The sequence below is a fragment of the Ctenopharyngodon idella genome, chromosome 3, assembly GCF_019924925.1.
Source record: "Ctenopharyngodon idella isolate HZGC_01 chromosome 3, HZGC01, whole genome shotgun sequence".
NCBI classification, from domain to species: Eukaryota; Metazoa; Chordata; class Actinopteri; order Cypriniformes; family Xenocyprididae; genus Ctenopharyngodon; species Ctenopharyngodon idella.
In genome coordinates, this window is record NC_067222.1 from 103,865 (window position 1) to 119,090 (window position 15,226).

Sequence of the window (15,226 nt, forward strand, 5' to 3'; positions counted from 1 at the left end):
GTTTCTTCAGTGATTCTGTTTGTTAACAGCAGGTGTTCATCACTAATGCTCAATCATCACTTAATTTCTGTATCTCATTAACTTGTGTTATTTAGCAGTCTGTAGTGAGGACACAAAGACAGACCAGTAATTTTAACACTGAGGGGTTTTAATGGCTCTTTAATGGTCTTGGAGGGTCTGTTCTTGACCACACCTTTGATCTTGATTGGTCATGGTCTTGGATGTCCACATCTGCAGATTCAGCGTTGCATTGTCTGATGAGAACTCCAAACTACTTATCGGATCTTTTCTCCTACCATCAGACCAATAGGCCTTTAAGGTCATCAAACACACTGTTGCTGTCAGTACCCAAAACACGCTTAAAGCTTAAGGGGGATCGTGCATTTTCGGTGGCAGCACCCCAGTTGTGGAATAACTTGCCTTTTAGCTTGAGATCATCCACCTCAGTACAGGTTTTTAAATCTCTACTTAAGACACATCTTTTAAAAAGGCTTATGGACTGGAGTAACTACTGTATTCAGTTTTTTGTGTGATTTTAGTGTTGTATACTCTTTGTGATTGTTTTATTTGATTGCTAATAGCATAATTTTATTTCTCTCTGCAGCACTTTGGTCGACTCTGTTGTTATTAAATGTGCTATATAAATAAATTAAACTGAAACTGAATTCTTTGCTCCTTAACTTTGAGTAGACAGGGTTAAAGCTCCAAGCACATTCCTCTAGAAGATTGGTTAATTTATCAAAGCAATAGAAAGAGATCAACAAGATGTACTGAGACTAAACAGAAAACGTAATGTCACTATTTTCCATAGTAGTGTCACTTAACCCTCGTGCACTGTTCAATGTCTGGTTACAGCCTGTGTGGTCCGGGTCAAATTGACCCTAATTGGATTCAATACAATTCCACAAAAACAAAAAACATACAACCATGTACAAATAATTAACTTTTAATATCAATACTTTTGACACATTATAAAGAAAGAATTTCTGAATCTTATGATTTATAAAAATGTTTTTAATTATTATTTTTAAGACTGCCCCTCCCCCACCCATGGGACATTTACCATTAAACATATCTTAGTCTAAACAAGAAATAATCTTGTCAAACTTTATATCGTTTGAAAGCTTTCAGACTCTAGTTTTCATACTTGGTGACTGATTTTCTAAAGAAATAACAGAGGAATAGATAAATAACGATAGATTCTTCATTTGTGGCACCAAACCACTCTGATTCTTTCCGTATGTTTTTTATATTAATGTTTTATTTGAATTCAAATCAACTATTAACATTACTGCCCAAACTTTTTAGATATTTAGCTTTTTTCTTGAAGTTTTAGTTGAGCATGTTTTGTAAAATATATATGTGATATAAAATAAGTCTGTGCTCTGAAGTACTCAAGATTTTTAACAATTTAAGTTGGAAAAGTCTATGCTCAAAAAGACAGACAATTAACATGTAAAACATCTTTATATTTTCACAAACTTTGAAAAAAAGTTGTTAGACTCAGTAAGACACTTGAGTTGAGGAGTTCTGACACACAACACAGAAGTGTTTTGTATTTTGGGTCTGTAGTACAGTTGCTTTTGAATGGCTGTCTATATGGGTCAGTATGACCAAAGAACAGTACGAAATGTATTCTGTATGCACATTTCACAACCGAAAGTGAAAGTAAACAACCTTGAACAGCAGCTCGACTCCTATGAGATTATATTCCACGCAGCACTGTGTTTTATGCTCATATGTTGATTTATTGATATGAATCATTTCGAGAATATACTGAGATATATACAGTTTTTCTGTTCTTAAGAAACCGTCTTTATGAGCTTTATGTGTTCAGATTATACAGTGAAGATGGCGACCGGAGATGCACCTCCTGAAACTCAGTTTACACGCTTTAAATAATAAAACACAAATGCATTCTGTTAGTTTGAGTTTGTATTAATCCATCCAATCCAGCTTCACGTTTCATGTACGCAGAGTGCGAGGATCTTTTGAAGCTACGCATAAAATCATTTGGGACTACCAACTCTATCGTCTATGAGTATCCTTTTCCTTCTTTTATTCCTGACATCTGGGCAAACCTAAAACACTCTGGTCGAGGCTACAGTCTTCTCAAAGAGACCAAGTAAGAACCTATATTGTTCGAGCGAGGCGACGGCGACCTATGCCTCTGTTCATGTTGTGTAAAGAGATGTTTGCTGCTCGAGAGTTTGCTCTTTCCTACATAACGGGAAATTTATTTCTCAGCTGGAGATATCGTTCTCTAAACACCGAAGTAATACGAAAAGTGTGACAAATCTTTAGAGACAAACTGTACATTTATGTCTAAACGATGTTTGCATGCATTCAAATATTAATATGAGCAAATATGAACGTGAAACACAAAATTCTGCAGCTCATATTAATGATAATGTGTGAAGATAGTGTAGTCAGGCAACTATTGTTTACAAATCCAACACACTTTTAACATTTTAGAAATGACAAAAAGTATTGAAAAATATATATATATATATATTAAAGTAATATCACAAGTGCCATCATTACTATGTATACTATTCAGCAGCTATTATTCTTAAACTATACACAAGTAACTGATAGCATAAATATCAGACATGTAATATATGAACCCCACAAACACAGACTGCAGAATCACTGACATAATTTCACAATTGTACAACTTCTGTCCTTTAAGTAATAAGAAAACCATTTGAGGGCATTTCCCTGGATCCCTACCCACTGACACAACTGCTCTAAAAGAATTTCATGTTCAGTTGTGTCAAATGCTGCCGTAAGATCAAGGAGAACAAGAACAGCACACTTTCCTGACTCAACAGCGAACAATAAATCATTGTTCACTTTTAAAAGTGCAGACTCCGTACTGTGTTTAGACCTGAAACCTGACTGAAATTTATCAAAGATAAGATTTTTTTTTTTCATTCAAAAATTAGAACAGCTGATGATAAACAACTTTCTCTAAATTTTTAGATAAAAAAAAAAGACATCTTTACCTCAGTAAGTTTTTACCACAAAAACTTACCCTGAGAGGTCAGCCACTCAGAAACATACTCAGTAAAAGCACCTTTTTATTCTCAAAGTGAGAGGAGTACACAACTGAACTCCAACATGCTACACAGGAGGCCCAGAGACACGTGGCATCAGCTATTGGCGACCATAACCATACCAACCATCAGGCCATGCATTCAGAGGAAAATCTTTACTGAAAGGAAATGCATATTACACCACCATGCTCCATGAGAGGCCTGCGTAAGGCCTACTCAAACAGAGGTGGGGCGTGGCCAATGGTGGTACTGAATTTCACAAGCATCCTGCCAACATGTCAGCTAAAAAGGAGGCCTTATGGGGCCTTCAAGTTCAGCAACAAGTGGCGTTCAGCCCATTTGTAACATATAAACACAAACTGTGCCAGCATGTAAACTAAAAAGGAGGCCTTATTAGGGCCTACGATTTCAGTGACACAATAAACCCTAACTGGGGAATATGAAATAGTCACCACTCTCTCTAAATAGAGGCTAATATGAGCAACAATGTCGGGCGGCCGATCAGGGCCAACCTAGACATAAAAACTGAAGTAATGAGTGCTAACTCAAACTAAACTGTAATGCTAGCTGAGAAGCTACTTCATACAGAAAAAGAGACTAAGCGGCGGCCATTTTGTGGCCTGCTTAGCCCACTTTAACAACTTCAGTTGCCCAAAAAAAACCTTTAAGTTTTAACTGATACATGCCCAGGAAAAACTATACAGGAAAACAAGGTCAACATTTAGAAATAAATAGGACCTTGCTTACCTTCCTGTGGCTCGAAGACCGAAGACTCCTCCTCCTTGTCTTTTTATAAGAAGGATAGAATCCAAGGTTCTTAAAGCCTAAAAGAACCTTTTCACTATCAAGCCAGAAGATGGGCCTTCAGAAAAATTCTCATCATGGGCCCAACCGTCAGCCTGACTGTTCAAAGGTGTCCTGAGCATGAACAGTTTACATTAAAAAACCCCGGGAGGCCAAGGAAGAAGGGCGAAGGCGCCAGAGAGGGAACCGATCACCGGCGTTGCTGGCACCTGTATTCGATCACCTCTCTCAAGTCTTGCTTCTTCTTCCTCGTATCCCGCTGCTTTTGCGACTTACTCCGTGGAGGAGGAGGCGCTCGAGCGGCGACACTGGATCTATGGCCCTGTCTCTGAGTCTCAACTCGAGACGGACCAGGGCCTCCCGGCTGTCTGGGCCTAGATTCGGATCTGAGCAGGATGCATGTTTTGAATGCGCACCATCTCAGCGGAGGTGCCAAAAAGTTCAGAAGGCGAAACCGGGGCATCAAGGAGAAAGCCCTTCTCTTTCTCCCCGATGTCCGCTATGTTCAGCCACAGATGTCTCTCCATGGCCGTCATCGATCTGCCAATCGAAGCAGCCATTTGCAGCACAGCTCAAGCCTGGTAGGCTTGCAACACTGCCATTGTGTGCAAAGCCGCACCAGCCTGGCCTGCTGCAGCGTACGCCCTGCCGTTCAGACGTGATGTCACTTTAAAGGGTCTGGTCGGCAGGACCGGAGCTTTCAGTGTCTGTGCACTGCCTGTGACAAGATAGTTAGTGAACGTCTCGACGATGGGTGGCATCGACACATACCCGTGCTGGCTCAATCCCTCCACATCAGCGAAATTCCCCCGCTGATGCAAATGAGTTCTATTCGAGTACGGGTTCTTCCATGCCTTCTCAATCTCTACGTGGAGATCTGGAAGGAATGGAAGGCTCACGGGAGTTACGGAGTTATGGCCAGAAAGAAACCTTTCATCAAGCCTTCCACGTACGGTCTCTTTCCTCACGTGCTCCCAAGGCAGCGGCAGCCTGCCCGAGGCACGTTCCATAACCTCCAGTAACTCAGCATATGCTGGGCAAGGAAGCCTGGAGAAAGAAGCGGTCTTGCCCACTTCTTCTTCCACCGCCATCTCCTGCTCTCTGGGACTAGCTGCCAGAAGAACACTCGCTCCTGGATCCGATGATGTCAAAGACAGGACATCATCGTCATTCAGGAGCTCATCCCCGTCAGCCACCGCCGGAGGCTGAGAGACCAAACTCCGCGGCGAGCTCCATCTGTGAGCCCCATGAGTGCAGCCGCTGCTCTGCCTCAGCACGAGCGGGGCCAGAACAACCGGGCACAGATGTCGACGCCTCTTCCCTTGAGAAGAGGGTCAGATGGGAAAGGAGTGTTTTCATGGGAAAATGCTCACAGTTTACAGTGCTCCCTCAAGCACTGTCCATGCATGTTCTTCTCCCAGACAGTAAACGCATAGGGTGTGTGTGTCTTCCGGTGTCAAGAATCTCGGACACGGATCAGCACACTTCCTAAAACGTTTCTCCTTGTTCTCAGACATAGTTTAACAACTTTCTTACCGAGTGGTTGAAACTGTGGCAAAGACACAACAGTCCCGAAAGATGAGAAGATACTGACTGTTTCTCCAGGCGCTCCTTTTATACTTCCGGGTCGCGACATATGACGTCATAGGCTGTTGCCGGCCAATACGGATTGGAGTGTTGGATATTTGGTTCTCAGACACCGGGTCACGTGCGACGTTCCCCATAGCGTGTTCAACGCAGAGCGAGTTCCCTTTCGAAAGGGAACCGCAAAGAGTCTATTTTCATGAATGATGAACTTCGACCAGTCGTTTCTCTCTCCTCTCTCTAGTGCAGCTTGTCCACAGCAGGCAAATAACAGTTTACACATTTTTTAATGGAGAGCAACCAACGTCAACATCAACAGAACTGTTAACTATGTTTTCTATTAAGTGTCACTACCCAGATCTTTTGAGCTCAGGTTGGAATCCTTGTTACATTTCTTGTGTCAGTGAATCGTTTCATTTAAAGTGTTAATGTAAGATATTGGGCCAGGTCAGCGGTAAGAGTGCTGCATACCTATGTAAAAGGAAAGAGGCACAACACTTTAAAGTTGGAATTGGATTAAGTATTACAAAATAACATTTACAATGTTTTTTTTTTTTCTCAGATGATCTGAGGATTGTGCTGCTGGGAAAAACTAGAGTTGGGAAAAGAGCAGCTGGAAACAATCTTAGGAAGAGATGCATTTACAGCAGAAATATCTCAAGAGTCAGTGACTAAAGAGAGTCAGAGAGAATCATCTGAAATCAACGGCCGACACTTTACTGTGATCGACACTCCAGGACTGTTTGATACTGAACGGAGTAATGAGGAGATCCAGAGAGAAATCAGACACTGCATCTCCATGATCCTGCCTGGACCACATGTGTTTCTCCTGCTGATTCCACTGGGAAGATTCACTCAAGAAGAACAGAAATCAGTGAAGATCATCCAAGAGACGTTTGGAGAGAAATCTTTAATGTTCACCATGGTGCTCTTCACCAGAGACAAAACTATTGAACAGTACCTGGGAAAACCAGGATCTCCTTTAATGAAGCTGATTGAAGCGTGTGGAAACAGATTCCATGTGTTCAATAATAATCAGACTGGAGACCGAACACAGGTGTCTGATCTACTGGAGAAGATAGACAACATGGTGGAAGAAAACGGAGGGATTTTCTACTCATGTAAGATGTTCAGAGAGATGGAGAGAGAAAAACAAGAACAACAGGTGAAGATCCTGATGGACAGAGTCAGAGAAAGAGAAGAACTGATCAACAAACTAGAAGAAGAGAAAGAGAGAATGAAGATGATGATGGAGGAAGAACGACAAGAGCAACATCAGAGAGAGATATGAGATGAGATGAGATGAGAACGAGAGACATTCAAACATGAAATAGAGGAGATGAGACAAGAAAAAGAGAATTTGAAGAAAGAAAAGGAAAAACTTCAGATCAAATACAACACAGAAACAGACAGACTGATGAACAGAATAGAGAATGAGAGGAAGACAAGAGAAGAGGAATTTAATGAGAAAAAAGAACAATACAAAACACTAATGAAAGAGAAAAAAGATCTTCAATCCAAACATGAAGCAGAAGACAACAAGATGAAGATCCAGATGGAAAGAGTGGATAAACAGAACAGAGAAAGAGAAGAACTGATGAAGAAACATGAAGAAGAGAATGAGAGAATGAAGATGATGATGGAGGGAGAATGACAAAATCATGAAACAGAGAGAAAGAGAAGAGAAGAAGAGGATAAGAAAAGAATAGAGAAAGAACAGAGACTGAAAGAAGAGAGAGAGAGGATGGAAAGAGAGAAAGAAGATCTTCAATCTAAACATGAAGAAGAAGAAAACAAGATGAAGATCCTGATGGAGAAACTGAACAGAGAAAGAGAAGAACTGATGAAGAAACATGAAGAAGAGAACGAGAGAATGAAGATGATGATGGAGGAAGAACGACAGAATCAAGACAAAGAGAGAAAGAGAAGATAAAAAGAAATGAGAGAGAGAGAAGAACAATATAAAAGAGATATGAAGGAACAGGAGGAGCTGATGAGAGATGAAATGAAGAGAGAGCGAGAGATGTTTAAAGATGAAATGAGAAAAGAAAAAGAATCTACAGACAGAAATAGACTGATGAACAGAATAGAGAATGAAAGACAGAGTCATGAAACGGAGAGAAAGAGAAGAGAAGAAGAGTTTAATGAGAACGAAGAACTGATCAACAAACTAGAAGAAGAGAAAGAGCGAATGAAGATGATGGAGGAAGAACGGCAGAATCAAGACAAAGAGAGAAAGGGAAGAGAAGAAGAGTTTAATGAGAGAGAAGAACAATATAAAAGAGAAATACAAGAGAAAGGAGAGAGAGAGAGGAAAAGATGTGTGAGGAGATGAAGAGAGAACGAGAGGAATGGGAGAAACAGAAACTAGAGGAGAAGATGAGAAGAGAAGAAGAGGATGAGAAAAGACAAGAGAAAGAACAGAGAGATTGTGATGAATTTAATCACAGACTGAAAGAAGAGAGAGAGAGAATGGAAAGAGAGAAAGAAGATCTTCAGTCTAAACATGAAGAAGAAGAAAACAAGATGAAGATCCTGATGGAGAAACTGAACAGAGAAAGAGAAGAACTGATGAAGAAACACGAAGAAGAGAACGAGAGAATAAAGATGATGATGGAGGAAGAACGGCAGAATCAAGACAATGAGAGAAAGAGGAGAGAAGAAGAACTGAAAAGAGAAATAACAGAAGAAGAGAAACATCAGAGAGAGATACGAGACAAGATGAGACGAGAACGAAAGACATTCAAACATGAAATAGAGGAAATGAGGAAAGAAAAAGAGAATTTAAAGAAAGAAAAGGAAAAACTTTAGATCAAATATGACACAGAAACAGACAGACTGATGAACAGAATAGAGAATGAGAGGAAGAAAAGAGAAGAGGAATATGTAGAAAGAGAAGAACGATACAAAACGCTAATGAAAGAGAAAGAAGATCTTCAATCCAAACATGAAGCAGAAGAAAACAAGATGAAGATCCTGATGGAGAAACTGAACAGAGAAAGAGAAGACCTGATGAAGAAACATGAAGAAGAGAAAGAGAGAATGAAGATAATGATGGAGGAAGAACGACAGAATCAAGACAAAGAGAGAAAAAGAAGAGAAGAAGAATTTAATGAGAGAGAAGAACAATATAAAAGAGAAATGAAGGAACAGGAGGGGCTGATGAGAGATGAAATGAAGAGAGAACGAGAGATGTTTAAATATGAAATGAGGAAAGAAAAAGAGAATCTACAGACAGAAATAGACAGACTGATGAACAGAATAGAGAATGAAAGACAGAATCATGAAACAGAGAAAGAGAAGAAAAGAAGAGTTTAATGAGAGAAGAGCGATATAAAAGAGAAATGAAAGAGAAAGAAGAGAGAGAGGAAAAGATGTTTGAGGAGATGAAGAGAGAACGAGAGGAATGGGAGAAAAAAACTAGAGGAAAAGATGAAAAGAACAAGAGGATGAGAAAAGAAGAGAAAAAGTTCAACAGATTCAGAGACTGAAGAGTGAAATGGAGGGAATAATCAGAGAGAAAGAGAGAATAGAAAGAGAGAGATGAGAACAACTAGAGGATTTAGAAAAGAGACTGAAAGAAGAAAGAAACATGAGAGAAGATCAACAAAAGACTTCTGAAGAAACACTGAAACTCCTTGAAGAACATCATGAAGAAGAACTGAAGAGAAGACGAGTGGAGTGGAGAGAGGAATATGAACGAGAGAAAGAGAAGATGATGAGGAAGATCTGCTCTGAAACTGATCAGTCACTACAGGTGAGTCTTTGTGTTTGTTCTGTTTCCTCCGAACCTAATAAAAGTGTTTCAGATCTTAAGAAATTTGTTCTCTCAAGTCTTTGCTCACTGAATGATTTGTGTTTCAACTCCTAAAGGTCACAGCCTACAGAAAACTGGAGACAGAATACAGCAGGTGGTCCTGGAGTCTTCACAGTGCCATGATGAAAACAAACTACTGAACAAAATACAACATGGAGCAATCCATGAGGTTAAAGAAGCTGATCTTCAAAGAGAACTGAAGAAGACAAGAGAAGAAGTGGAAAAAATCAATGTCTGAATTCATTGAGAAAGACAAAGATAAATATATACTGATTCAGTGGAAAACATCATTTGAAATCAGAATCAAAGATGTTCATGAAAACATTGTGAGAGAAACAAAGAGGAAATTAAATGAGGTTCTTCAGCAGCGAGACCTGAAGAAACAGATTGATGATCAGAGGAAACATCATGAAAACACTCTCTATGAAAAGAGCAAAGAACTCGCCTTAAAACTCAAAGACAAAACAAATGATGAAGAAACACTGAAGAAAGAGTTTGATTTGTTCTGGGAACAGAGTGTGAACAAGATCATCAGAGACACTCCTCTAATCAGAGATATTGATGTAATGATAGGTGTGAGAAAGATCCTCAGTGACATCTATGGAAGTGTGTCTGTAGATCACTGGAGCGAGAGCAGGGATATTTTAACTGTGCCCAGTTATTCAGTTTATGTATGGTTAAAGAGATACAGTGGATTCACAGGAGCTTTAACAAATGTCTATAGATCAGCTAAAGCGATGTTTAGTTATATTCTATCTCTAGATGATGATCAAATCAGATCATTAGTCACAGATGTTGCTCAGCAGACAGACAGAATGATTCAGTCATTTAACATCTCAAAGATGGGCTACAACATCAGATGCATTCAACAACTCACAGATTACATCAAGAGGACAATAACAGAACATCAGGAAGGAGTGAAATATGTGTTCAAGAATGAATTCTTCATGGATGTATTTGTCTCCATCTGTGAGAGATCAAACAAGAAGATCACTGACCAACACAGACTGTTCAGAGAAGCCAATGATCCTGTAATATATGTTGAGAAGAAGAGAGAAGAGTACTATAGTATTTTCCAGAAATACTGTCATGGAGCAACATCAGCTGTCATGTTTGGTGAGATCATCTGTCAGAAACTGAAAGAGCCCATTGAGCAGAGTGTCTACAAGAAGACTGCCAGAGATCTGACAGATGAAATGAGATCAAACTGTAAATCACTGAATGGAAACAGATCAAATCTGGAGAAACACATCCTGAAGACACTGGCAGAAGAGGTGGATTTTAACAAATACATGGACTACATTTATAATCCCAGAGATCACTTCAAGAGTTTCATCAGAGATGAAGTCAGTCGGTACATCTCTGATAAGTTCAGTGTCAGTGTTTTACCCAAGATGAAGAAGAACATTGAACTCCTGCAGCAGAAGATCATGAAAGCAGCACATGAATCTACTGAACATGTTCAAGAGAACAGAGGAGATGTTGGTTTGTGGTTGAAGAGCTTCACACAGCAGATCTCAAATGAGCTGATCTTCTCTGAAAAAGACCTCAGTGGAGTCAAACATGATGATGTTGATTATTTGAAACTCCTAGAAGATGTGATGAGACGAGAACTTCCTGCTATAATGTCTGACATCAGCAGGAGATTGAACACTGAGACATTTCCAGTAAATCTGGACTATAAGTTCAGACCAGATGAGCTTCTGATTGATCTCTTCTGTCAGTGTTGTTGGGTTCAGTGTCCGTTCTGTAAAGTCATCTGCACCAACACCATAGAAAACCATCATGGAGATCACAGTGTTGCTTTCCACAGAGTGAGAGAAATTAATGGGCAGTTTTACAGTGATCGTCATGATCATCATGTTAGTGGACTGAATAGGTGGTTTTACAGAGGAACAACAAACTTGTCTATTAGCATCTGCACATCAGCTGTAGCAAGTGATCGATCATTTTATCCCACTGACTCAGATGATAAAGTCCTCTGGAGAGAATACAGAAGTTTATGCTGACTGGAGCATCACTCCTGATCAGGGCCGTAGCCAGGATTTTTAAAATACCGAGGTCATTTTTTCAAATTCCACCCCCCCCCCCCCCCCCCCATCCACACACACACACACACACACACATACATACACTTACATATAAATACAAAAAAATACCATAGATTTGGAAGACACATTTATTTTCACAATTCTAAACTTGTGTAACAATGGCACCATAACTGACTGTGTTACTCAGCTACCTAATATTTACAGCCATATTTACATTGTAACTAACATAACACATGGCAATAGAAAGCCAACAACTGCTGTATTCTTTTAATATGAACCCTTAAAGTGTTGGCTTGGCATATATCAATGTGTCTGTGTGTGTTTGTGTGTTTTAGAAAGAGAGTGAGTGTGTGTGTGTGTGTATTAGGCCATTTGTGGGTGTATGTGGAGAGACATACAGTAGGCCTAGAGAGAGTGTGAACTGATGACTTGCAACCAACCTATTCTGTGTGTGTATGCCTCTGTGAAAGGTATGTTTTAATAAAGGCAAAGTGTGAGAGATTGTAAAATTTGTACAGTATATGCATGTGTCTGTAGTTGTGTGTCTATGTGTGTGAGAATAAGAGAGAGAATAATCTGGCCTCTTGTCTTGTGGTGGAGATCAATCCATCCATCCAGTGTTCACATCATTAACTGTAATGACATAATGAATAGAAAAAAAAACAATTAATATATCAGTATTCCTCCCCTTTCCTCCTATTAATACAGTACCAACTGTAGTACATGCAACACATGTCATAATAGTTAGTTCATATTGTTAGATTACACTAAGTCTCACCTCTTGTCAAAGCAAGTAACAATTCTCCTGTGGCCAGAAGCATCCCATCTCTGGAGCACTCGATGGGGGTCAATTTCAGTGTTCTGGTGGACATGCATGAGAGCTAGACTAGATAGCCTCTCATCACCCATGGTAGAGCGAAGCCATGTTTTGAGTCGACGTAATGCAGAAAAAGACCTTTCACATGAGCAAGTGGTGACTGGCAATGTCAAGAAAAGCAAAAGCATGCACTTAACATTTGGGTAAAACTCCAAAATTCCATTCTGCAATGTTTCCATTGCAGTAGCAGGGAGAGGCCCAGTGTGATTCTGGAATTGATGCTTCCATCTGTGTATTTCCTGCTCTGCAGTGTCAGGATAAGGCAAGTCCTCTTTATACCATGCCAACAGACGGTTCTCTCTTTCCTCACTGAGCTGTGGCAAAGCCTCGGGCACTAAGTAGGCTGCAAGCAGGGCTGGTTCAGTGGACTCTGCAAGCCGGGTTCTCAATTCGTTTGTAACATGATCGATGAAGGGAATGAATAAATTCAACCTGTAATGCTCTGCAATTGATTGGGCAGGTACATTGCCCCTGTGTTGCTGTTTCACCACTATTCTTTTCTTCACAGGTGTAACATCAATGGCGTTTGCCAGCTGCACTGCTTGTTGATATATTTTGCAGAATCTTTCCTCATCATTGCGAAGGCTCTCAATGACTTCTGCCACTTGTCTTCCTTCTTTGTAGGCACTTGAAAGGTCTACATTTGGTGACTGCAGTTTAAGGGTCAGTGGCCATATATATCCCAGAACATTTTGGGTTACAACTGATGTGATGATCGTGTCAAAGGATTCAATTGAGTTGCGCAACCTGCTGGCTTTTTCAGAGTTATGGGTGCAGTCACTTTCAATTTCTTGCAGTGCACTGTGAGTTGGCTCAAGCTTGGATATAAAGGCACTCACTGTTTTTATCCTGGACCCCCATCTAGTATCAGACATCAGTGGGATTCCTCTGGGTCCATCATCACTTCCCTGTTCTTGCAAAATGTCTTGCAGCTTGTGTTTCCTGGTGCCTGCTGAGAAAAACACAGCCACCTTCTCAATTAAGGTCATAGTGTTCCTCACTATTGGGACATCTGTACATCCATGGACCACAACAAGATTCAAGGCATGACTACGGCAATGAGTATAAAGGGCTCGTGGTTGAACCTCTTGGATTCTCTTCTGAACTCCACTCAGCCTTCCACTCATGTTGCTGGCACCATCATACCCTTGGCCACGCAGTAAAGAGACATGAAGCCCCCATTTGGATAACTGTTCAATGATGGCTTTTGTGATGGATTCAGAATCCTGCTTAAGAAGTGGACAGAATCCAAGAAAATCCTCGTGTATCTCAAAATTATCAGATTCAGATACATAACGAATGCAGATTGACAACTGCTCTGTGCCACTAATATCAGCTGTCTCATCAGCCAATACAGAGAAGTACTTTGATTTCTGAATTCTTCGAACAATAAAATCTCTGATTTCATCACCACAACAGGAAATCATCTCATTCTGAATAATTGGTGACAAGTACTTTGCATTGCCAGGTGCAGTCTCCAGGTGTTGGCTCAGTACATCATCAAAATGAGATTTCCATTGAATGAAGTGAATGAAATTGCCATCTTCACTGTCACCTTTCCAGTTGCCACGGAATGCAACATTTCTTTGCCCAAGATTGATAACAACATCGAGTATTGACAACAAAGTCTTACGATTTTTCTCAACTTTGTCAGAATATGTCTTGCTGATCACTGACTGTATGTTTTCCATTTGTCCTTTTGTTACAGAGAGGAAATTTTCTGCTAGAGTCGAAGCTGTCATATGTCCTGGTGTCTTTTCGTGGTTCGAGATTATTCCCCGTTTTTCACCGACAGCATTTTTCCAGTCCCTGAATCCTTCTGTTTGGAATGTCATGTTTGTCCCCTTCTGTTTATTGAACAATATGCACACACAGCAATATGCAGCATTCTCAGATGGGGAGTACCGAAGCCAAGAGTATTTTTTTTCCCAGTCTCCATTGTATCTCAGAAGCCTTGTCCCAAACTGACTTTGAGGATATTTATACTGGTGGTCCCTAGTCCATCTACATTGAAGAATGCTTTTTTTTTCCTCATCTGAGTAGTTACTTTTGCCTTTGTACATAGCTGGATCACAGACGGAGGAACATGCACTCGGAGTCGGACCATCTGACTGTGTTGCACCTGTTATTTCCCTCTCCTCTTGTCTTGACTCTCTCTCTGCCTGATTATCTCTCTCTCCTGTCTCATCTGTTGAACATTAAGACAACAAGTCTTAATAACAGATGCATTATTTAATTAATAAATTCACAATAATTTAGCTTATATGTGAGGGCCATGCCTAAGAGAACCTCACAGTAATTGACTAGCCTGTACTAACAAAACTTCTAAGAACTGATTGAAACAAAAAAGAATTTAAGCTAAATGAATGAAAAAATGAATGGTAGCCTAATTGCAATAGCCTACTGCTGTTATCCCTTGATTGACAACATGCAAAAATATGTAAGCTATTGAGAGGGACACTTTTCACATTATTCATTACTAATGAATAATGTGAAAAGTGTCCCTCTCAATAGCTTACTTATTTTTGCATGTTGTCATTTTTGCATGAATCATTAGCCTATGGTTATGGTTATTTTTATGATTAGGCTATTGGCTGTTATCACAATATTTGTAAAAAGGCCTATTGATTATTGAATGATATGTTTTTGAACTGGCAGTAGTCTATCTCATAGATGGATAAGGTAAATGATTCTGTATCTTTAGAGCCTCCTGAATATGGGCAATCTAGGCTACTTCAATCACAACGAGGCCATCAGGAACCATGGCATAGCCTTGCCTACTGCTAGTTCACAGTAAAATATCACAGTCAGATGAGCAGGCTGCGCATATCTGACTAAACGGGCTCGTCGAATGGCTGGCTGTGACTGTGAGTGGGACTTTTTTCGTTGAGCAAAAGTCACTATTGCTGATGTTGCTTAGCTGACCGTCTAACGGATAAAGTACTATCAATCTACTTAGCCAGCAAACTCGAACAAGCCTGTTTAGTCAGTCCTATGACAACGTAGTTTTGTGTGTTTCTCGAGATTCTAAATG

The 15,226-nt window shown here is 40.1% G+C and overlaps 1 protein-coding gene across 1 annotated transcript; it reads right to left on the bottom strand.

Moving 5' to 3' along the window:
- Positions 1-11,425: 11,425 nt before the first annotated feature.
- Positions 11,426-14,645, bottom strand: LOC127510128 (52 kDa repressor of the inhibitor of the protein kinase-like). The gene is made up of 2 exons (XM_051889610.1): positions 12,094-14,645; positions 11,426-11,948 (listed from the first exon to the last, which is right to left on the bottom strand). The coding sequence occupies exons 1-2, from the start codon at positions 14,253-14,255 to the stop codon at positions 11,945-11,947; spliced, it is 2,166 nt and encodes a 721-aa protein (XP_051745570.1). The 5' UTR covers positions 14,256-14,645; the 3' UTR covers positions 11,426-11,944.
- Positions 14,646-15,226: the final 581 nt, after the last annotated feature.

What these genes read in the sequence shown, in the direction of transcription:
- LOC127510128 (XM_051889610.1), bottom strand. Translation starts at nt 14,255, where the DNA reads ATGTACAAAGGCAAAAGTAACTACTCAGATGAGGAAAAAAAAAGCATT.